General features: G+C 58.8%; 1 protein-coding gene across 1 annotated transcript in view; it reads left to right on the forward strand.

Moving 5' to 3' along the window:
* The first annotated feature begins 2,092 nt into the window (after positions 1-2,092).
* The window catches only part of ALDH1L1 (aldehyde dehydrogenase 1 family member L1), a 40,998-nt gene continuing 19,160 nt past the window's right edge, over positions 2,093-23,930 (forward strand). Inside the window, exons 1-12 of the mRNA XM_081246498.1 lie at positions 2,093-2,272; positions 4,821-5,870; positions 7,273-7,507; positions 8,260-8,425; positions 10,055-10,156; positions 10,906-10,995; positions 12,095-12,232; positions 14,138-14,263; positions 16,654-16,745; positions 19,214-19,361; positions 20,638-20,757; positions 21,791-21,918. Of these exons, the coding sequence (XP_081102624.1) occupies positions 5,585-5,870; positions 7,273-7,507; positions 8,260-8,425; positions 10,055-10,156; positions 10,906-10,995; positions 12,095-12,232; positions 14,138-14,263; positions 16,654-16,745; positions 19,214-19,361; positions 20,638-20,757; positions 21,791-21,918 (1,631 nt within the window). The 5' untranslated portion in view covers positions 2,093-2,272; positions 4,821-5,584. The remainder of the gene's footprint in view (positions 2,273-4,820; positions 5,871-7,272; positions 7,508-8,259; positions 8,426-10,054; positions 10,157-10,905; positions 10,996-12,094; positions 12,233-14,137; positions 14,264-16,653; positions 16,746-19,213; positions 19,362-20,637; positions 20,758-21,790; positions 21,919-23,930) is intronic.

A 23,930-nucleotide genomic window follows, 5' to 3' on the forward strand; every position in this document is an offset into this window, starting at 1 on the left:
GGAGTCCGCGTCTCAACCAGGTTCTGATGTGCAGGAGGCTCCTGGGGTACAGTGGCTCTCAATCGAAACACCTGTGAATTCAAGGACCAGTTGTCTGCACTCCCAACCCCTGCCCACACCCAGCACACAACAGTGGGACAGGCACAGCGTGACCACCGTAGGCACTCGAAGGGGACAGGGGACAGGGCTGGGAGGTGCACAGGTGTCCCTCATCCATACAGCCCTGAAATCCCCTGGGCAGAGACTGGAAGCTCCTTCATTAGGGCTCGGTCTGATTCCGGCCTGAAAGTGTGTCCTCGTGCTCTTGGGTCCACCTTTGGACTCTTCATTCTGCTCTGCAAGCCATCCTTTCATTTCCATAAAAGGTACCCTATGTGTGCACCTGTGTGGTTTCTCAGGCTGCTTCCTGCCAGAAGAATTTGGGGGTGGGGGAGGGGAGATCCAGAAGTCTCTTTTCATTTTGCACTGTCTCTGGTACTTTCAGTCCAAGCTTTTGCCAATATAATTCTTTTAAAAACCAAGTGTGTCTTCTGTGAATCTTATTGAGGTTCAGTTTGATCAGCTGGCAAACCCACTTGACCTCTTTGAGATACACCCTTCTCTACCTTGGGCTTCTGCTGAATGACAACTTTTTCTTTTTTTTAATTTATTTAATTGATTTATTTTTTGTCTGTGTTGGGTCTTTGTTGCCGCATGCGGGCTTTCTCTAGTTGTGTCGAGCGGGGGCTACTCTTCGTTGAGGTGCATGGGCTTCTTGTTGCAGTGGCTTCTCTTGTTGCAGAGCACGGGTTCTAGGCACTCGGGCTTCAGTAGTTGTGGTGCACAGGCTCAGTAGTTGTGGCTCGTGGGCTCTAGAGCGCAGGCTCAGTAGTTGTGTCGCACGGGTTTAGCTGCTCCGCGGCATGTGGGATCTTCCCAGACCAGGGCTTGAACCTGTGTCCCCTGCACTGGCAGGCAGATTCTTAACTGCTGCGCCACCAGGGACGCCCTGAATGACAACTTTTAAGCTTCCCGGAAGTCCTACTGTTGAACCGAATACTCTGAGGTACCACTTTGGACCTTCTTGAGAACTTAACAAAGGATCTTACAGCATACAGTGGGCTTCATCTTTAGAGCCTCTTTTCCTGCCATGGCCATGCCTCATGTCTCCCTTCACCTGCGAGTTGTGTGTTAATTTTAGCATCACTTGACATGCAGAGAAGCTAGGAAATTTGAAAACCAGCAAGTTCTGGTTCCTTTTTATTTAACAGTCTTCCTGTGACTTATCTGTCTTCTCTCACATTTTAGTATAAGCAGCAAGAAGAAGTCAGGAGGCACCGTCAACATTCTGCCTGGAAATTGCCCTAGCTGGACAGCCCAGGTCCCCCGGCACATTTTCTGCTTTTCGTGTTACAGCAGGTGGCAGTGCTGCCAGACTGGCTGCTTCAACTCCGCTCCTCTCTGTACACCCCCTAAGACTATGGGTTCTTCTCTGATTTCCTAACACTTTTCTGGGGTGTCCGATCTCCCAGCCATTCTTCCAGTGTCACCTGTCACTCTTCGTTCTCTATTCCAGCTTCAACGTTCTCACACAACTCTCCCACCCCAGGCTCCTCACATTCAGCCGTTTATTCCACACGTTTTATTGAGCACCTACTAAACACGAGGCACTACACCAGGTGCTGGGGAATTCCTGCGACTGAGACCGTCTTTGACCTCGTGTTCCAGTAGGGGAGCCAGTCAGATAATCAGTGAAAGCAGTGATAAACCTGCGGCTGAGAGGATGCCTGAAGGAGCTCTGAAGCCCTTCTGTGGTCATGTGACGAGGGGGCCTTTCCTAGCGGGGGTGTGGTTAGGGAAAGCTTCCCTTAAGATGTGACGTGTGACGTTGAAGTAGGAGCCTCCTGAAGTACGCGTGGGTTTCCCGGAGCAAGACCTTGACAGCACGTGGAGAGTTCCTGAGCCAGTGAGTAAAGTTACCTGCCCGGCCACTTTCCCCGTATCCCGTCAGCTTGCGGGTGCTCACAACCACGGGGCCTTTGCAAAGCCCTGTGAAGCCGGGAGGGGTCGCAGCCCGGGAGCGCGCTCCCCACCCCACCCGGCGGGACTTTCCGCCCGCCCCGGCCCCTCCCCTCCCGGGCTCTGGCCTTGGCCGGGGCTCTGAGACTGGCAGGGGCCGGCCCCACCTCCCCACCGCCCAGGCCGCGCCAGCGCCAACGCTGTCTCCTGCCCGGACCCGGACTCAGAGGTCCGTTCTGGCCAGCGACGCCTGCGCTCCTCCCGTACGTACGTGGTGAGTCCCACTCCCCGGCGCCCCAGGGAGGGAGGCCGCCCCCGCTCGCGGCTCCGGGGGCTCCGGGGGCTCTGGGCGGAGGCGCCTGGGGGCGCGCGAGCCTGGCCGCGGGGACGCGAGTCAGGGTTCCCCTGGGGGCAGCCGAGGCTCCAGCCTGGCGGGGGGTCCTTTGGCTACGGGACCGAGGTGCGGGGCAGGGCCTGTGGAGGATCGCGCGGCGGTGGCGTGGGTGGGGGGCGGCCTGGGGGGGCGTGATCAGCCCCGCTTGCAGAAAAGGAAACTGAGGCCGGAGAGGGAAAGAGACGAACCGAAGGTGACTAGATGGTCCTGCCCCGCTGCGCCGCCTGGCCCCCGACCAAGACCCTCACCCCATTTTCGGGATGGGGAATGGTCCCCCTGATTGGCCAGATTTGGGGGCCGAGAACGAGGACCTCTTGTGATTGGAGAGGTCCAGCCCTGCCCCCGCCCCCGCCCGTGCCGCCCGTCCTTCTTGCGCCGGGGGAGGGGGCGGGGAGGGGGAGCTGGGACCCCAGAACCCCAGCCCCGCCCCACGACCTGGTTTGGGGGTTGCACTAGCTGCGTGTACTCAGAGCCCGGGCCCTTGGCGCATCTGTCCAGGCCCCTCACCTGCCACCTGCCTAGGGGAGGCGGAATCTCCCTCAGGTACCGGAGACAGAATTCAGTGTGCTCGGAGCAGGGGGCCACCCCCACCCCCGGGCAAGGTCTGGCCGCCGGGCTGGGGCGGGGGGCCTCGGGAGCCCGACGGTCCCCCTGGTGCCACCTCAGCCCCACAGCGTCCCCGGGAGGAGGGCACTGAGGGCGCCAACCTGGCGGGAGGCCCTCGTGGGCTCTGCGCCTCCCCCATCTGACTTAACTGGTGCCAAAGCCCAAGGTAGGCTGCCCAGGGCTCCTGTCCCGCCAGCTCCACAGGTGGCTTCCCTGACCCTGCCTCCCTGCTTCCAAAGGGATCTTCTTTGTCCCCTTTATTTTTCCACAAGTCATATACGCCCAATAAAGAAATAAAAATAAAAATAAAACATTCTGGAAAGAAAAAGAGAATTACCATCATCAAAAGACTTCCAAACCCCAAAACCCTACCTAGTGACTTTTAATATTTCTGTGTGAGTCCTTCCAGGCTTTTTCTCTGCCAGTATACACATGCACATACATACGTACCACACACACACCATACACACCACACACATAGCATACACACCACACATGCAGACATTCCACACACATGTACCATACACCATACACATGCCACACACACACACCCCACACATACCACATACACACCACCCTCACACACATATCACACATACCACACACACACCACATACACATACCACACACACACCATACACACCACACACATGTACCATACACACCATACACACACACACCACACACACATACACACCACCCTCACACACATATCACACACACCACACACACACCATACACACACACATACCACACACACACACAGGACCACCATCCTCATTCATTTGACAGTGTCTTTTGCAGACTTTTTAATCTTGATGATGTCCAGCTTATTTTTTTCTTTCTTGAATCGTGCCTTTGGTGTTGTATCGAAAAAGTCACTGGATACTCAAAGTCATCTAGGTTTTCTCCTGTGCTATCTTCTAGGAGTTTTATGCTTTTGCATCTTACATTTACGTTTGTGGTGCATTCTGAGTTAACTTTTGTGAAGTGTGTAAGATTTGTGTCTAGATTCATCTTTTGCATCTGGACATCCAGTTGTTCCAGCATCATTTGTTGAAAAGACCGTCTGCTCCGTTGTGTTGCCTTTGCGCCTCTGTCAAACAATAAAGATTTTAGAAGGCGAAGAGAACATCTCTAGGAACTTGGAGGAAGCAAAGATTTCTTAAACAGAATAGAAAGCCCACTAAGCATAAAGGGAGATTTTGATGCAGTGTACTATACTGAGTTTAAGAAATTGTGTTCATCAAAAGGCACCACAGAGTAAAGAGTCCAGCCACAGAACTGGAGAAGATGTTTTTCATAAATATATCTGACAAAGGACTCATAGTCTAGATTATTTAAAAATAAAATGAAACAATACGAAGCAAACAAAAACCTCCTACAAAATCAGTAAGGAAAAGATCACCCAGTGGAAAAAACAGACAGACAGAAATCCAAGTGGCTGATAAACGTAGGAAAAGGTGCTCACCTTCATCAGCCATCAGGGAATTGCCAATGAAACCCCAGCAGGATAGCTCCAGTCCCTGTCAGCAGGATAGTAAAATGAACAGAGAGGAGGCTGCAATGCAAAGCACATGGAAATTGGCAAAACCACTTTGGAAAACTGGCAGAGGCTGGTAAGCCTGAACATTTTCACACCTGGGACCCAGGAATTCCACTCCCAGGTACACACCCAACGGAAGTGTGTTCTTGTATTCATTAAGAACCATGTGCCAGAATCTGTATCACATCCGTCTTGGTAATAGCTTCAAGCTGGAAACTACTGGAATGTCCACCCGCAGTAGGATGGATACATGAGCGTATTTATTTACACTCACAGGGAAACTGTGGAGCAATGAGAATGGACACAGCACAGCGACATGGACAGTGCTGAGGGGAAACGACCCACAGAGCATCACGCAGTGTGATTCCATGTGTGTAAATGGGGTGCACCCATGTCCTACCTCTCTGTTATCTAAATGGGCTTCTGGAGTGTTTCTTCATCTGAGCACCGATTATACTGGTGTGTTCAGTTTGTGAAAATTCATTGAGCTACATACTTACGGTGTGTACACTTTTCTGTATGTCCGAAGCATGTAATACTTCAATAAAATGTATATTTTTGTAGATAGATAATTTAAAGAAACATATCAACTAGATAATAGGTTTTACGGATACGAGCATGGTGAATGAACGAGCAAACTTTGGTCCAGCCGCGCGTCTTCCCACGCAGCCCGGTGGCACCTGTCGCACCGCCCACCCCACCTTCTGTCCTCTGCCCGTCCACTGGGCATCTGTCTCTATGCAGCCGAAGTCCAGGCCCATTGCTGCTTCCTGCCCAGGGAGAGCCTGGCCTGCAGGCTGGAAGCATTTGAGGAGCATCTTTCTCATCAACAAGTGAGGAAACTGAAGCCGCTGTGACTTGACCGAGGTCACAGGACTGGTTAGTTACAGAAACATGCTCAGATACGCCTGGGAAGACACCACACACAGCGCCCCGTGTGGTGTTGGAGGTTCCCGGGAGGAGTCCCCGAGGCTGCGCTCGCCTGCGACACGCTGCGGCATCTACAGGCCCGCCGTTCAGAACCTCTTCCTTCATTCCTCATGCGGCCGCCTCCCCGCAGTGGCCGGCGGCCCAGGGAGCCCAGAGCGGGGCTGAGGGCTTGGGGTGGGGGCGGGTGGGCTGCCCCCTTGGCCCACAAGTGCTGTCTGACGCCGAGGTCGTATTCCTTTCCCAGGCACTCCCGCCCCGGCCCCGCTGCCATGAAGATCGCAGTGATCGGACAGAGCCTCTTTGGCCAGGAAGTTTACCGCCGCCTGAGGGAGGAGGGTCACGAGATCATGGGCGTGTTCACTGTGCCAGACAAGGATGGGAAGGCGGACCCCCTGGGTGAGTGCGTGGCCCAGGAGCACGGAGAGGGGGTGCCCCCTGGGCAGTGGTGGGAGCAGAGTCTGCAGGGTCTTGTGTGGGGTTGTGGGCTTCCCCGGACAGAAGCGGCCACTCATGGTCCACCCCGGGTCCTGCTCAGGTGCCAGTGGGCCGCTGGGCTTTTCTGGAACCAAGTGGACTGCGGGGTGGGGCTTGTGTCCTGGAGAAGGGCCGTGGAGAAGCCTGGCCTGCTCCCAGGACCCTTCAGTCTGACCACTCTGGGCTCCCCCCCGACCGCAGCACCCATGCTCTGAAAAGGCCCCCAGGCGGGAGCCACCACGGCCAGCGTTCTCAGACGTGAGCATGCCCTGCACCGCGTCTCGGGGGGCACCTGTTGAGCAGAGCGCTGAGGCCCCGACACTGCCCCCGGCCCGCCGGCTTCTCTGCTCAGAGGGATGGGAGGGGCCTGGGAGTCACATTTCTAACAAGTTCCCGAGGGCATCTCAGCAGTGCAACAGGAAGCAGGGCCCTCAGCTTGACGAACAGACCTTCAGGCCCCTCCTGGGTCCTTCTCAGGCCTGATGGATTCAGAATGTGGGTCCGGACGGACGAGGAAAGGGGCCTCGCGGGGCTGCCAGGCCCCAGGGCTTGGTGCATTAGGAATAGACGGTCTCCCCAGATGGAGAGTGCAGGCTGCCCCCATGCCAGCCAGGCCTCGGCTCCAGATCTGAGCCCACCACAACCCGTAGCACAGCCTGAGTCCTGCCCGTAGCCACTCAGGGACCCCTGACAGCAGCTCTGAGCCTGGCTGGGGCTGCTTCTTGACCTGACCTCAGATGTCCAGCACATGTCCTGGTCACAGTGGGGACAACTTTTGCAAGCATGGTCTGGTCTGCGCATGTTGACCCGCGTCCCTGAACCCAGGGCCCAGAGGCAGAGGAACCGATAGTGGGTCAGGTCAGCCAGGGCCACACATCAGCCAGGTGTGTACCAGAGAACTGAGGGCTGGGAAGTGCTGGACAGGGGCTGAGGGGCAGGCAGAGGGGAGCTCGGAGGAAGCAGCTAGTGACTGCAGGGGCAGGCAGGAAGCTGCATTCTAGAACTTGGGGACTTGCAGACTGCACGTCAGACCTGCGGGGAGGGCACCCTGCTCTGGGCAGCTAAAGAGGCCAGGGGTCAGGCAGGCGTCTGGGAGAGGGAGGCAGTCAGCAGAGGTCAGTCCTGGCACAGCAGCTCCTGAGACCTGGGCGTGGGCCGGCGCCGTCCCCTCTGGGCTGCCCAGAGCAGCCCGGCTGGGCAGCGGGGGAGGTTGGGGGGACAGGCTTGGGGAGGAGGTGCGGGAGCCACCCTGCGGGGCAGGCAGAGGTGCCGAGTCGCAGTGGGTGCAGCAGTGGGGAGCAGTTTCTCATCCGCCGCCCCGCAGGCCTGGAGGCCGACAAGGATGGAGTGCCAGTGTTCAAGTTCCCCCACTGGCGGGCAAGGGGACAGGCTCTGCCCAACGTGGTGGCGACATACCAGGCCCTGGGAGCCGAGCTCAACGTGCTACCCTTCTGCAGCCAGTTCATCCCCATGGAGATCATCAGCGCTCCCCGCCACGGCTCCATCATCTACCACCCGAGTCTGCTCCCCCGGCACCGGGGGGCCTCGGCCATCAACTGGTGAGACAGGGCCCAGACATCCCACCTGCCTGAATCATCCCCGTCCCTCAGCCCAGAGCTCTTCCCTGCGGCTGAGGAGCAGGCGTCACGCGGTGCCTGCCAGACGCGTCCACGCAGTGGATCGCAGCGCGATCCCTGAGCAAGAACTGGGGTCAGGCAGCGCCGTGTGCCCTGCATTCCCACAGTGAACCGCAAAGCGTTCCCGTCTGGCAGCAGGGTTGCTGGGGCAGGGTGGGCTGAGGGGCTCCCTGAGGCCTGCTCTGACCCCCACCGGCTACTGGTGCTCTCAGCAGCCCCCCACTTGGAAAGAGAGATGGAGGAAAGAATTACCTGAACAAGATAGTCTGAGACGAGAGGTGATGTATGTATGTGGAGGGTGGAGCCGTTCAGAGGAGCAGTCAGGAAGGGGAGACGTCTGAGCTGGAAAAGAGAGCGGGTTAGGATTCAGGCTCCCTGACCTCCAGTCACGTCTCCTCCCTTCTCTGGGCCTCAGTCTCCTTATCTGTAAAAGGGGCATACGATGCTGTTAACACTAGTGGGCAGTATAAAGTTACACGAGGCATTAAGGCTTTTAGCACCACAATACCTGGCACACAGTGGGCATCAGTAAACACCATTTTCCTTCTTCAGTCCTCCCCTGGGGAGATGGGGGTGTGCGCTGCAGGGCGGCGTCGGTCACAGGGGCAGCCCCCAGGGCCTCCTTCTCCGTGGTCCTTCCGTCCGGACCCAGGTTCCACTTCTCTGCTCCCTAGGACCCTCATCCATGGAGACAAGAAGGGGGGGTTTACCATCTTCTGGGCAGATGATGGTCTGGACACCGGGGACCTTCTGCTCCAGAAGGAGTGTGAGATACTCCCGGACGACACTGTGAGCACGCTGTACAGCCGCTTCCTCTTCCCCGAAGGCGTTAAAGGGATGGTAAGGCTGCCCCCAGGGCCTCCCCTGCTGGCACCCCCACCCCACCCCATCCTGCCCCGCCCAGCTCCAGCCTGCTGCCCTGAGCTGGCCAGGATTCTGGAGGGGGAGAACACTCATTTCAGGGTTTCAGAGGCAGGATTAGGACATATAATATTGTGTAGGCGGGACTCTTGCTTACAACTGTCAGAACAACTCAACAAGCTTTAGCCAAAAAGGGACATTTTTGGCTCGTTTAAGATAGAAGACTCCAGGCCAGGATGCCATCAAGCCTGGCTGAATCCAGAGGCTTAAGGCCTGTCACAGGATTCTGTCTTTCTATTTCTTCACCCTGATTCTACTTTCCTCCGTTTGATTAGCTTCATCCTCAGGTTGCCCTTAAATGGGAGGAAAAGTAGTCACTGGTGGCTCAAGTTTTACACCTCTTGATTCTAGGGGAAGAGAAACCCTCTTTCCCCCAGAATTTATGAATAAAAAATCAGAGGAGACTCTGATTGGCCGATTTAGGTCATGGGATAACCCCAAGCCAATCACTGGCCGGCATGGGGGAGTGCTCTGATTGGCAGCCTCTGTCACATGTTCCGGTCTTGGGGGCTTCTGGCCAAGGCTGGCCCAGGTGTGGTGACTGCACTGAATTCCCGCAGGAGGAGGAGGGCCGACCCAAAAGGCTGATGTCAGAGCTGGTTGTGCAGGCCCCGTAGAGGTGGTGTGTCCAGCGGGGGGAGGCCGGCCAGGACAGGAGTCAGATGGGGACATCTCCATAGCACAGCAGTGGCTGCGCACCCAGCCCTGGGCCCCATTATGCGGCCTTGTATCCATCTGTTCACAGGAGTGAGCAGGGAGACCTGCTGGAGGTTTGATGTGAGAGGCAGGAAAGGGTCATCTTGTTCATCCTACAGAAAACAACCAAGAGTGTCCTTCAGGGCGGCGTCCAGTGGGCAGCTGCTAGTCACGGGTGGTTATTAATTTAAATGACTTGTAGTTAAATATCAAGGTCATCAGGCTCGCTGGCTACATTTCAGGTCCCCAGAAACCACCCGGGGCTGACGTGGAACACATCCATTACCACGGAAGTTCCCCCTGGGCAGTCCCGCCTTAGGCGCTTCTGAGTTCTCCCGGCTTCTCAGCCTTGGGTCTCCGGGGGCTCCCACCACCACCTTCCCTCCCTCCGGGCCCAGCGCCTTGGCTCTCCTCCCCGACCTCCCTGACTTCTTCTCCACAACCTTCCTCTTTCCTGGAGCAGAGAAACTGCTTCCTGCTTAGCTTATTAGGGACCTCCAAACCCATCACGCAGTCCAGGAGCCATTCTCCCTAAGAGACACAGAAGGTTTTAGACAAAAACGTGGACGTTGGTGTGTGTTACACCGTAGAGGGCTTTAGCTTACATGATCTTCTAGGGCCTTGTGTGGGAGAGAGGGCGGGGTCTTGCGCTCATTGCTCAGACTGGAAGTAGATTCGAGCTAATTTTACCTGTCCCTACAGCACCCATTCCGTGGGTGCCCGTCACGTGCCCACGTGGTGCCAGGTGGGTCTGTTCAGTGAGTGGCCTGGTCCAGACTCAGTGTGAACCCAGGGTCTGGGAGTTGGGGGGCCCTGATGTTGGGGACACCCAACCAACCCGTGTATCCCCAGGTTCAGGCCGTGAAGCTGATCGCTGAGGGCAGAGCCCCCAGGTTCCCTCAGCCTGAGGACGGCGCCACCTACGAGGGGATTCAGAAGAAGGAAACAGCCCAGGTGAGTGCCAGGGCCCTGCCCACCCAAAGCTTGCCTGTGCCCGGGCTTTGGAAAATGGGCAGCCAGGACGTACCTGTTTAAGGCCAGAAGAAAGAGCAGCCCCAGTGCAGGAAGCAGGAGCTAGGCTCGAGTGGCACCTGGACAGGCAGGGAACAGGGTCTGTTTGGGTTCTTCCCGGTTCTTCCTTAGGAAGAGGTAGGCGGGGCCCTCAGGGAGAAGAGCTGGTGAGCGGGGAGGGCGTAAAAACCAGCTGTGGCGCTGGCTCCTCATGTCTGAGATGAGACACCAGAGGGAATTCAGTTCCTTGGGGCTGTCACAGGTCGGGAGCCTAGGTGGGCCCATGGGCTGTAGCTGTGCTCAGGGCTCGCGGGGTGCTCTGTCGGGATCTGTGTGAGCCCTGTAAGTGAGGAGAGGCCGCCAGGTGGGGAGGGACGGGATGGGACAAGGCTGCCCTTTGTGTAGGGCCTTGGCCACCTTGACCACAGAACATTGTCTCCCCCAAGCCATCCTGGAGTTCCCATCCCGTGGAAGACTGAGGGTCCACGCGCACCCAGATCTGGGTTGCCAGGGGGAGGCCCAGCCCAGCTCTGGGCCTTGGACTGGAGTCGAGAGGAAGCCAGACTTCCCAGCCCGTGCCCAGTGCTCCACGCAGTGTCAGGGTCATCAGGGCAGGAGGGGAGGCCAGAGGTGTTGCCCAGATGGTCAGGGAGAGGGGAGAGACCACTGAGCACACACGTCCTGCCCCGCAGATCAACTGGGAGCAGCCAGCAGAGGCCATTCATAACTGGATCCGCGGGAATGACAAGGTGCCGGGCGCCTGGACGGAGGCCTGTGGGCAGGTGTGTCCCTGCGTGGCCGGGACGGGCTGTGCTCCGTGTGTGTCCCCCGGCGGCACAGCTATCAGAATGTGGCTGGACTAAACGGTACATAGCCACTGCCCAGACCCCCAACCCCAGCCAGGTGCCCCCGGGCCCCTCGGCCTCTCCCTCAGGACCCGCGGCTGAAGGAGAGGGTCTGGCGCAGAGCGAGGCCGCCAGGCCCAGCGGCAGCTCTGGGGTCGAGCTGTGCTGGCTGTTCGACTCTCAGACCCGGGCTGTCAAAAGTTCCGAAATAGCAGAAGTAAAACCGATGAATCGGCGAAGTACTGCTCAGTTAGTTTATTGTGCACACACAGAAAAGACAGTTCCGGAACCGGGAGCCCTCAGACCACACGCGGTCTGTTGATGAGCTTGTGAATTGAGGAGGCGGTGACTGGTTATAACAAGAATGTCCTCAAACGATAGGGATTTGGCTAATGGTTACCTCGTATCCATTTTGAGGAACAGTTCACATTTTGCTTACAACTTCCAGAGACCCAAGCAAGGCGTGACTAAGGCCAAGCTGGTCTTGACCAACTTGCAAAATCAGCTAAATTAAGCTCTGCTTCTGTGACTGAACTGGTTTTGTCTGCTCAGGGACTTCTGAAGGCTGGTCTGCGTTTGTGTTTGATCTGAGCTGCTCTTAGAGACCCCAGGCCCAGCCCTGACTTGCCTTTGCCCCGGGGGTGGGGCCCTTTGGCTGAGCCCCGTCGAGGGCAGCCCTGCCCTCCACGAAGCCCCTGACTGTCCCAACCCCTGCTCACAGGCTGCCTGCGCCGCCACCAGACCCTCTGCACAGTAGCCAGGGCTTGGTGGTGTCCCCAGGCAGCACCCTCACTCAGCGATGCTGCAGCAGACCTCCTGCCGCTGTCTGTCCCCCCGCGTCGGAGGTCACGGGCCAGTGTGCGGTGATGTAGGGCCCCTCCGAGGCCTCAGTGCCTTCTCCAGGTCTCGTCTGTGCCCCCATTTGTGCCCTGACCCTCACCCCCACCCCATGATTTCCCAGCCCCCCCAGCCCCTCCTGGCCCACCACTGTGGGCCTCTCTCATCCAGCTCCTTCTGCTTTTCCTGTCCTCAACAGAAGCTGACGTTTTTCAGCTCGACGCTGAGCACTGAAGGCCTGGTGCCCGAGGGAGAAACTTTGCTCATCCCAGGAGCCCACCGGCCAGGGGTGGTCACCGGAGCGGGACTCATCCTCTTCGGGAATGATGACCGAATGGTAACGTTGCTGCTGTGGGTCCCCTGTCCGTACTGTAGGCTCAAGGCCACACACGCCTGTCCGGGGGCTCGGGCCCCACAGGGAGACCCCAGGCTCCAGGAGGGAAGCCCCTTGACTGCTGGGCCGGCATACTTCTCCCCTGTCCCGGGAACGCTGGCCCTGGGCTCTTCCTGCCCAGGTGCCCCCACCCAAGCTGGGTGCCCTGGGTGGGTGTCAGAGTTGGGGAGGCCCTCTCCGGGGAGCCCGGACCTGGAGTCTGGGTGCCCAGGGCATGGTCACTGGATCTCTGTGCCTCAGTTTCCTTCTCTTTGAACAAGGAAGCCACACCAGGCACATAACGTGCTCTGAGTCACCTTAGAGGAGTGCAGCTCAGAGTGACAGCTACGATTTATGCAACTAAATATTTACAGCATGCCTGCGTGCCAGGCACTGTTCAAAAACAGCTGGATGATTTAATTTAGTTTTCCTAACAACCGTATGAGACATGTATCAGTACTATACCCATTTTACCGAGTAGAAAACTGAAGCAAAGAGATTAAATCACCTGCCCATCTTCACCCAGGCTAGCCTGTGGCAGAGCTGGGGGTCCAGCCCTAGCTCTCTGGCTCTGAGGCCCACCGCTCAGCCGTGATACTCTGCCTTAGTGCTCACCCACGCAGCGGTGGGCAAATCTGGGCCTTAAGGTACCAGGGGCAGAGAAGGAGGAGGACAGGCAGGGGTCTTTGAACACTTTTGGGAATTTCAGCATACACTGTGGATGTTGAACGCTTGGTAGCGGTGGCACATACAGGCCAGGTGGGTGTGGGGCAGCTTTCCTCGGACTGGCGTGAGTTCACGCTGGGTGCCCACCCCGCTGGCCCGAGGCTGCCCGCAATCTGCAGTGATTGGGTGTTTCAGGTATTCATGGTTGATGCCTTCAGACGCTCCGTATCTGTCTCGGATCATGTTCCCAAAACAGATCTTGAAACAAGAGTTCTAGTGCTTGTGAGTTACCGAGGGAAGCGGCTAGGGCAGAGGCAAACACTCAGCCAAGGTACAGGCTCTGGAGCCGCACAGCCTCCTTCTGCCCCCCGGGCAGGCTGTGCGCTGTGAATTGCTTCTGCCGACTGTGCCCCCACATCCTCACGGCACTCAGGCCTGGGTTTCCGCCCCCACCGGGGAAGGGTGAGAGGCAGCGAGGCATAGCCCCTGGGCTTCTCTGCATGACCATGACCGTGCTTAGCCACCAACAGCGGCCAGTGAGAAGGGCGCAGGCGTAGACCACTGGGGGCAGGTGGAGGAAGCGGGGGGGTTGGGCCAAGTCCACCCTGAATCCGTGAGGCCAGCAAAGTAAAGGAGCAGCCTTCGCGGAGACCCTTGGTTGAGCGTCTTTCAGGAACTTCCAGCTGGGGCCTGGCTGGGCTTTAGCTCCAGAAAGCTCCAGAGCACCTTTGGAAGACAGCAGGGGTGGGCAGTCAGCTGGGAACCTGGCTCTGGTTCCGTCCGGTGTGTGCAGAAGGTGCCGTTTTCATAGACTAGTGTTACCCGAGAGACGCGGTCTCTGCCGTGAGCTCGCCTGCTTCTCTGCCCCGAGGGGCACCTGATGACCTGTGCCAGGTTTCTAGGGAGTTTCTGGAAGCTGGGCTCTTGGGTGATGAGTTGCTTTCTCCATTGACTTTCAAGGTAGTGCTTGAATTGCTTTAGTCTAACGAGTAGGCATCAGTTTTATAGGGTCACCCAACCATTACAGGTTTCCGAGCTTCAGAGCGTGGTGGCGTGGATGGCAGGGGAGGAGCTCAAGCGAGTCCCTTTGGCTGCGGCCTCCTCGCCTGATCTGGGCTCCCGGGCCTGCCTCCAGGGAGGGTGGAGACGAGCGTGTGCCCACTGCTCGGGCAGCCTCGGGTCCTGACAGCCTTCCTTGTGCAGCTGCTGGTGAAGAACGTCCAGCTGGAGGGTGGCGAGGTGACCCCAGCCTCGCAGTTCTTCAGGGGAGCCGACAGTGTGGGCCTCGCGCTGACGGAGGGGGACCTGGTCCCTGCGGAGGCCGTGCGGGTGAGGGACGCCTGCGGGGCTGCTGTCTGGCGGGGCAGGTCGTGCGCAGCAGGTGCGTTTCGCAGCTCGCGCCCCCTGGGGTTGGGCCGTGCACACCCTCTGAGGACGCGTGTCCTGGCCCCGGGCACAGTGTTGGTCCTCTCCTGTCACGGGGCTTCCTGATGCCCCTTGCCCCTCCTTCCTGTGCCCCTGGGACCTAGGATTCGGCTGCCGGGTCCTACTCCTCTGGGGACACGCTGTCAACAGGGGGCAAATAGAATAGCTGAAGGACCCAGTTGTCCTGCCATAGGGCATGTGCGCCGGAACCTTCCGGAAAGGCCTCCCGAGAGGGAGACCCCCACGTGGTCACCAGCATAGGTGTCACAGTCGGCCGCCCTGGACTCCGGGCCCCCCCGCCCATGTGCTGGTGGACACCACTGCCCTCTCGGAGGCCCGGTGTGCCCCCCACCTGGCGTCCAGGCATTGGCCACTTCCCAGAACCGCCCTCCTGCTCTCTGCTCCACCCACCTCTCCCTGGAAGGCGTGGTTTGGAGGGTGTTTAGCTGTGTTGCTCAGAGGGCGCTGGATGGATTCTCAGCTGTTCAGTCATTCGGTTGTGGGTTTGCTTATTTGAGATACATGTGCAGACGCTAAGGGTGTGATGGTCAGCAGTGTCTCTGCTGTCACGTGTGTCCCTTCTCACAGGAAAGAGAGCCGGCGAACGACCAGGCAAGGGAATAAAATAATTTCCGACGGGAGATGTGCTCACAGGGCAGTAACGGTGATGGGAACGAGGTGGCTGGAGGCCGGGATGCTGCAGAAGGGAGTTCGGGGAAGGCCACCCTGGCTAGGGAGGTGGTTTGTGCTGAGACCCGAGTGGAGAGAGACGGCAGGCACAGCAGATGCCGAGGCCCTGAGAGCTGGGGAGCCGCGGAGGGCCAGGCGGTGGCCGCGGGGCCACTGGGTGCTCATGACCAGTGCAGATGCAGGACCCAGCAAGGGGGGACGGGGGAGCCGTACCGGGATGGCTGAGGCTGGTGGCAGAAGAGGTAACAGCTTAGTGGCACCTGTTAGCACCTCAGTACCACTGGCCATGAGCCCAACAGTCATAAGAAAAGCAGATGCTTCTAGAGTGTCCGGGTTACTCTAAACTGACTTCCAGATGTGCAGCAGAGGCCTCACGGGCTCTGAGGCAGCATGGGCTCCTGCACCCTGAGCTCTGCCAGCCTCATTCCAGGGATGCTCCCAGGGCCGCCCCCAGCCCCTTGCCCAGATGAAGAGACCGAGGCAGGGGAGGCTGCCTGCGTCTGACGGCTTGTCAGGGGCCGAGCTGGGGCCTGGACAAGGCCATGCGGCCACTCGGGTTCCACACACCCCAGGAGGGCCGGCGTGCAGCACCCACACAGCGACAGTGACTGCTGGCCCCAGGCTGAGCGAGCGTTGCAGTCACTGAAGGTTTGGGGGAAGAGGTGACTTAGCAGTTGACCTTGAAGGATGCCCAGGATTAAGTGTGAGCTGGGGGTTCAAGGAAGCATGTCACCAGAGGGTGAGAGCCTGGGTGGAGGCCCGGGGAGAAGGCACAGTTGTGTGGGGTGGGGATGGCTCGGGACGGCTGCTGATGGTCCCCAGGAGGATGGGAGTGGGGAGCAAATCCAGGGCAGCCTCCTGAGAGAGGCCAGGCAGGGTCAGCCTAGGGGTCACTGGAGGCTGGTCCCGGTTGGGCCACAGCCTGGAGCCCGGCCTGAGTATGGGCCTCCCGGCGCCTGCCCTGAAAGGCCCGGCTGGGAGCTGCCCAGAGAGCAGTCGTCCCATTGTGTCCCGTCGTGACCCGAAGGATGGCCCTCCTGTGCTGCCCACTCGGCTCTCACTGCCCTGTCCACGCTCGTCCACGAGGCCGGGGGCAGGAACCACTGCCCTCCACAGGCCCGGGACAGAGGGGCACAGAGCCAGCCAGCCTCTCTGTGAGGATGAGACCCAGGGCTCCCGAGCCCCCTCGGTGGCCCCGTTCACCCACAGAACCACCCCCCACTTTGCTGTCCCTTCCACGTGGCAGCACCCCTACACAGTGTCAGGCGGGGGCACCCACCCCGGGCAACCCTCCAGGTGGGGCTGGCGGGGGGCGGGTCTCAGGAGCAGCTCCGGCACATCCGTCCTCCCGCCACCCCTGGACCAGTGTGGGGACCCCTGCGAAGCTGCGGTCAAGGTGAGGTGGGTGTGTGGACAGCAGCCTGGGCTCCTGCTTCCCCAGGGAGGCTATCACCCCAGTACCATGAGGCACCCGGGAGCATCAGAGAGTGGAGTGGACGGGCCAGCCTGGCGCCGGGCAGTGTGCAGGCACCCGGGGCTGTTCTCACCCCCGCCGCTCGCGCCCGGGCCCTTGGAGCCGTGTGCTCACCACTCCTGCTTTCCAGGGTGCCTGGAAACGGATTCTCCCCAACGTCCTGGAGGTGGAAGACTCCACTGACTTCTTCAAGGCGGGGGCCGCGTCGGTGGACGTCGTCAGGTAAGGCCTGGAGTGGGGGTGGTGTTCCAGGTATCTCTGGGTCAGGAGTCACCCTAAAATGGAGTGGCAGGAAACCATGTGGGTCAGGGATCCAGAAAGGACTCACGTGTGCAGGCCTCGGGCCCACCAGGAGTGGACCAGCGGGAGCTGGGACAGCTGGGCGGGCATGTCCTCCCCCGCCCAGGCTGTATCCTGGCCCCAGAGCGGCCACGCTGGGACTTGGACGTCTAGCTGGCGGCTCCCGGCTCTGCAAACGTGAGGCCAGCAAGCAGACAGGTGCGGACCACTGCCCTGACTGGTCTCAGTGGCCACAAGCCCACCCAGATTCAAGGGCAGGGGCGGGACTGAGACTCACCCCTCATGGGAGGAAGATCAGACAACGTGCGGCTCTTTTATTTTTTTATTTATTTTATTTACTTTTTAAAAGTATATTTATTTATTTATTTTTGGCTGTGTTGGGTCTTTGTTGCCGCACGCGGGCTTTCTCTACTTGTGGCAAGTGGGGGCTGCTCTTCATTGCGGTGCGCCAGCTTCTCATTGTCGTGGTTTCTCTTGTTGTGGAGCACGGCCTCTAGGCTTTCGGGCTTTAGTAGTTGTGGCTCAGGGTCTCAGTCATTGTGGTTTGCGAGCTCTAGAGCGCTGGCTCAGTATTTGTGGCTCACGGGCCTAATTGCTCCGCGGCGTGAGGGATCTTCCCGGACCGGGGCACGAACCTGTGTCTCCTGCATCGGCAGGCGGACTCTCAACCACTGCGCCACCAGGGAAGCCCTCATTCTTTTTTCTTTCTACTCCTCATACTGGATACTTTCAGGTTCACGACCTTTTCTTCTGCTTGTTCAGATGTGCTCCTGAAGCCTCTAGTGAGTGTTTCATTTCAGTTATTGTATCTGTCAGCTTGAGAATTTGTTTGGTTTATTATTATGATTTCTATTTCTTTCTTGATATTCTCATTTTTTTCATAATCATTTTCCTAGTTTCCTTTAAGTCATTGAACACATTTAAGATGGTTGATTTAATGTCTTTGATAATAATCCCTAGGCATGGTTTCTTCCAAATTCTTTTTTCTTGTAAATGGGCCTGTTTCTTTTATGTTTTGCAATGTTTTGCTCAAATTGGACATTTTGAGTGTAATGCTGTGTCAGTTCTGAGAATCTGATTCTCTCACTCCGGGGAGGTTGTTAAATCTTGCTTGTTGAGGGTTGGAGCCATCCATTTGTGACTTTTCCAAACTTTTCTTTGCATGCTGTGTATTCCTTATTGTGTGTAATCACTGAAGTTTCTCTTCTGTTATCCGTATGGTCATACACACTATGCAAAGCATGTATGGGATTGGCCAGCCTTTGGGCCAGCCCCTCAGCAATCAAAAGCAGCCTCAGCACTTGGAACCCACGACCCAGATGTGTGGAGGACGAGGTCCTCATTGCCCCCCAACCCCCGCCTGCAGGAGGCCACGCAGGAGTGACCTGCTGCCATGCCGCCTCCTGCCCTGGGGGTGGAAAGGCTGGAAGTTACTGCCACACCCCGGCTCGTCACCACATTCTCCCCTGGAAGCTGCAAGTGTCGACGAGACTCGAGAATTCCAAAGCATTTGATTCAGACAAGTCCTGCCTGTTCACTGGTTGTTTAGGTGGAGAGACAGATTTTTGGAGCTTCTGGCTCTGCCATTTTGTGTCTATACATGGGCTTTTATTTCTCTTGGGTAAATACCTAAAAGTGTTGGGAAGTATATGTTTAATGTTTAGGGAACTGCCAAAGTCCTTTGCACAGTGGCTTCCACAGCACCGTGTTACAGTCCTACCAGCAGGGCACGGGGGTTCAGGTGCTCCGCATCCTCGCCAGTGGTTGGTACGGTCGGGCTCTTAAGTTGAGATATGCTAAGTACGGAGCCGAATCTCCTTGTGGCTGGTTTGCATTTCCTATGGACGAGTGATGTGGAGCATCTTTTCATATGTTTATTTGCCATCCACGTTTCTGCCTTGGTCAATCTTTTGCCTAGTTTCACTTGGATTTTTTTCTTAGAATTGATTTTAAGAATTATTTACGTATTCTGATGCCGAGTCTTTTATCAGGTATGTGATTTGGAAATATTTTCTCCCCATCTGTGGCTTGTCTTTTCATTCTTTTCACACTGTCTTTCAATGATTATTATTAATCTTCTATTAATTATTACCACGTGGATTGTCTCATTTACTCATCAGGAAATAGTAGAGGAGCCACGATTGGTCCGATTTTACAGGCAAAGAAACTAGGCTCAGAGCAATTGGTCACTTGCCCAAGGTCACAAATTCATAAGTGCTGGAGCCAGAACTTGAAACCAGAGCCTCTGAATCCACGGACTGGGCTTTTAACCCTAACTCTAGACTGACACCCACGCCTCGGGGGCTGAGATGAGCCACCACCTCTGTCGCTAGAACCAGGCAGGTCTGCCAGCCCTCCTCCAGGCCCTCGCTTTTCCATCTTCCCTCCAGGCTGGTTGAGGAAGTGAAGGAGCTGTGTGATGGCCTGGAGTTAGAAAATGAAGACATCTACATGGCAACCACCTTCGGGGACTTCATCCAGCTGTTAGTGAGAAAGATGCGAGGGGACAACCAGGAGAGCAAGTGCGTCATCGACTACGTGAGTCCAGGGCCCCCCATGCAGGCCCGGCCTGGGTGTCATCAACCACGTGAGTCCTGGGCCCACCACATGGGCCCGGCCTGCACACCCCTCAGGTACCCATACCTGTGGATCCACAAGGACACTTGGGGGAAGCCTGGATGTCCAGAAGCTTTAGTGACCCAAGCTTCCCTTGGTAATTCCAAATAGCCTAAAGATGCCAGGCGGTAGGACAAACTCAACAGAGGAAATTGTTGTCCAAGACTCAGTCTAGGGAACAGGTTCGGTCCCAAGACAGGAGCCGGGGTATTAAGGAGAGACTTTTACAGTGTGCGTCTCTCTCCACCCCCGTTCTCCTTTGGTGGGTTTCCTGGCGTGGCTTCCAGCCCTGCCAACTCATCCTGTACCCCCGGGTGACCCTCGCCCCTAGTCCTGGCTCCACCACCTCCCAGCAATGGGAGCGGCTTCCTGCTGGTGTCGACCTCTGGCTTGACTCGTGGCTTCTCAGCTTTTCCGTCACCTGTGCAACCAGTCACCTGTGTGAAATTCTGTTGGTTGAAACAAAAGAGAGAGAGAGAGAGAGAGAGAAAGGGATTGGGAATGTTCTCCCAATAAGGAAAACAAATGATCCTCTACATTCAACTTGGATATGTGAAGTATGAGGCAGTAACTAACTGCAAATGTATTTTTAAAAGAAACTGGAAAAACCATCCCTGGGGTATCTCGGTAGACTACCAACTCCTATGGGAATTAGCTTTGTGATAGTTTGTCTGGCTGGTGCTTTGGAACAAGGGCTGATGAAGAAAGTATGGGTGACCAGGGTGGACACCACGCTGGCCTTAGGGTTGTGGACAAATGACTGCGGAAGGAGGGCCGGCATCCCAGAGGCTCCGCGTTCATCGTGGGGTTGCAGGCCCGAGGGGCAGTGAGCGGGGGCCGCATCACGTCTGGGGGCCGCAAGTGCTGTCTGCCCACTGGCGCTTCCTGTGTGCGGAGGCCACGCAACCAGCCCAAGGTCAGTGGCAGAGCCGGGGCTCCAGCCGGGCAGTGTAGCTGCGGAGTCTGGCCCTCCATGTCTTTTTATCACTCAGCTGCCACCTCTGCCCACACGACAGCTCCCTGGGCAGCAGGGCTGCATCCGACGAGGAGACCGAGTAGCCGGGCCCTTGCTTGTGTATTTGGGGGTGGGTGGGCAGGGCGAGTGGTCCCTGTGTCTCTGATGGGGTCGTGCCCATCAAGGATGGCCGTTCGCGAAGAATCCACACGGCAGCTCCGGCCTGTGGCCCTTCGTCCCCAGGTGGAAAAGACCGTGAACAAGCTGACCCTCCGAATGCCCCACCAGCTCTTCATCGGAGGCGCGTTTGTGGACGCCGAGGGCTCCAAGACCTATGAGACCATCAACCCGACAGATGGAAGTGTGAGTGCAGGCCTGGCACCCCCTTGCCCTGCACAGGCCCCCGATGCCCCCTCTCCCATCTACTCCCCCTCCCCAGTCTGGGGGCCTCTGGGACCCGGCTGGGGGCCTCTGCTGGGGCGGGAAAACGCTGCAGTCAGCCTCCAGCCCTTCCTACGGGAACGGCGTAGAGGCAGATGCGGTGGGGAGGGTGATGGGGACGCGGGAGGACTCTGGAGGGTCTGCGGCACAGTTAAGCCCTCCAAAGGAGGAAGCAGAGGCCGTTCCCTCCCCTCCACACCTCACGAATAACCCCAGCGTCGGGAGGGCCCGGCTCACCTCCTGGGTTTGTCGGGACGCCCGGGCTGTAGCTGTGCTCAGTGCACACGTGTGGCACTGTCACTTCTGTGCACGCTCACACACTCCTTCCTACAGATGCGCACCGCAGAAGACGGCCTCAGAATGGTCCTCTGAGGGGAGTTTAAGGAAGTGACGGGCAGGGTGTGTGGAGCCAGACAGGTGCCCTCAGGCGCTGCCACCAGAACCTCGGGGCCAGTTTTGGGAAGCCCGGGCAGGAGGCCGTGTGGATGCCTGGCGCCGAGGCCTTGGACAGGGAGCGCACAGCCTACCTGTGGTGACCAGCCAGGAGGCGCTGGCCTCCGCCCTCCCACCCCGTCCACGTGGCGGGAGGTATGGGGGCCTGTGCCGTCAGGAGGTGGGCACCCTCGGGACGTGGAATGCAGGGGCGTTGGGCTGGCTTATGTAACTTCAGGAGCGAACCTCCCGCCTGCGCCTCACTAAATGTATGGGTCTCTGCTCTCGGTTTGCAAACGCTGAGCTGACCCTCGGCCTTATGGCTGCAGCCTGAGTCCATCGCCCTGCTTGGGGTCAGTGGCAGAGTAGAGGGAAGGCCCTCGGGACGTAGGAACACGGCCCTTCTGCAGGCCCCATCTCCCCTCGTCGTGCAGACCCTGCCCATGCCCTCCTGTCCGCCGACCTTTGCCTCCGTGGCTGCCCAGGTGGCCAGGCAGGGCTTCAGGGCTCCACTCCACCACAGGTCATCTGCCAGGTGTCCCTGGCCCAGGTCAGCGACGTGGACAAGGCCGTGGTTGCTGCGAAGGACGCCTTTGAGCACGGGCTGTGGGGGAAGATGAGCGCGCGGGACCGGGGCCGCCTCCTGTACAGGTGGGACCTCGCCCGCACCCACCTGCCTGTCCCGGGCCTTCCTCACGGGAGGACGCGGTCCCGGAAGGGCAGTGTGACCATGGCCTGAGGCCCAGGGGAGGCTTCTCAGAGGAAGTAGCTTAAGAGGCAGGAGGGACTGTCGGGGGAGGAGGCGTCCGGGGGAGGTGCCCGGGTGGAGGGAACAGTGTGGGCGGAGACGAGGCACCAAGTGAGGGTGTGCTTCGGAGCGGAGCCGCCTCCGCAGGGTAACAGCTGCTCCTGGGCTGGCCCAGAGGGCACCAATTGCTTGCCGGGCGGCGGGGCTCCCAGGAGCCGGGGGGCGGGGCTCCCAGGAGCCGGGGGGCGCGGCTCCCAGGAGCCGGGGGGCGCCCAGCCTGGCTCTGGCTGCCAGAGTCTCCTGTCTCACGTTCCCCTTCTGTTAAACCCTCGGCCCCGTCGGAAGTCCAGGGAAGGGTCGGGGACGCTCCGGCTCATGACCCGGGTGGGGGTGAGGCGCGGAGGAGAGCTGCTGCCCGCCCTCCTCGAGCCAGGTGGTCCCACTGGGGACGATCAGGTGCCCCAGGAGGCGGGGTGGTGTTTCCAGAAGGGGGCTGCTGGCAGATGAACCGAGCGGTGTCGGGAAGCCTGCTGAGCTGGCCTCAGGAACCCGTTTTTCTCTCTGGGTCCTGGGGAGCCGGGCTGGGGCCAGGTCGCGCTGCAGGTCCCAGCTTGTCGCCGGGCAGGAGGGCCCCCGCCGTGGCCTTGCTGTCCGAAGGCCTTTTGTTTCCACTCCGGAGGCCAGAAATGCCAGGGCAGCCGCCACACAGGCAGCCAGAGAGATGGGCCAGAGTGATTTGCAAAACAGAATGGATATGGTGGGTTTGGGGCGGGCAAGGGCATGCCCAGCCTGCCGTATCTCAGGAGCCATCAGTTGTAGGAAGGCATTGGCTGGAGATCTGAGGCCCCAGAGATCTGGCAGAGCTGTGAACCCTGGCAGAGCAGGGACCCTGGTGGGCTGCCCTGAGCCAGACCGCGTCCCTCCCCCAAGACCCTCTGCTGCCCTGTGGTGGCACGTGTTGCAATAGGCCCACTGGCCACAAGGACCTTGGGGGAGGTGCCCCGAGCAGCTGTGTAGACAGACCCCTCAGGGCTCTACAGCTCCTGGTGACCCAGTCCCCTCCCAGTCCCCGCAGAAGGGCGAGACAGGATTTCCCTGGTCCATGGAGGGAAGTGGGACCCCCGTGGATACATCACAGGAGGAAGACACCACGCAGTTATGGGAGAAGCTGGGCAGAAAGGTCCAGGGGGAGAGTCAGAGAAAGTCACCAGACACCCCCAGGAGCCGGGGAGCCGTGTGCCCAGCTGCCGGAATGGACCCTGCAGAGCGGGCGGGCGTCCGTGGACAGCTGCCGCCCTGTGCTGGCACACTTCCTTGGGTCCACGGCCCAGAGTCTGGTGGTGGCCCGGGCTGCCGCGGTCAGGGGCCGGGGAAGGGGGTCTGAGCCGCCTGGCACCTCAGCGTCTGCCCCTCCCGGTGCCCACCCAGCAGACCTTCAGGAGGCCAGCGCTGCCTGCCCGTTCTTCCCCGACCTGGTGCTATGCGGGGACCAGGCTCTGGCAGGCAGAAGGCACCCTCACTCAAGCTGCCCCCCAGCCTCCCAAGCAGCTCAGGTGACACTTAGGGACTCGTGACACGGCCGGCCACATCACACGCACGTGGCATTTTGCACAGGTATGGCGGATGGAGGGATTGGGGGCTGACCAAGGAAGAAGACGTGGCCACGAGAGCCGGCAGCACAGCACAGGCTTCATCGGGCGGCACCCCGCAGCGGGAGGCCCCCCAAGCCTGTAGTGGCGGAACAGGGGCGCTCCCGGGGGGAGAGGGACCTGAGACGGGCTCCCGTGTCCGGGCGAAGTCGCCCAGCAGCACGCACGCCAGGGTCTCTGCGTCAGAGGACTGGGAAGGCCCGTGGCTGTAACTGCATAGCCTGTCTCACCGGTGGTAACAGCTGTCGGGTGAGGTTCCTGGGGGG

This window comes from Mesoplodon bidens (assembly GCF_964165515.1).
Source record: "Mesoplodon bidens genome assembly, chromosome: 10".
NCBI lineage: Eukaryota > Metazoa > Chordata > Mammalia > Artiodactyla > Ziphiidae > Mesoplodon > Mesoplodon bidens.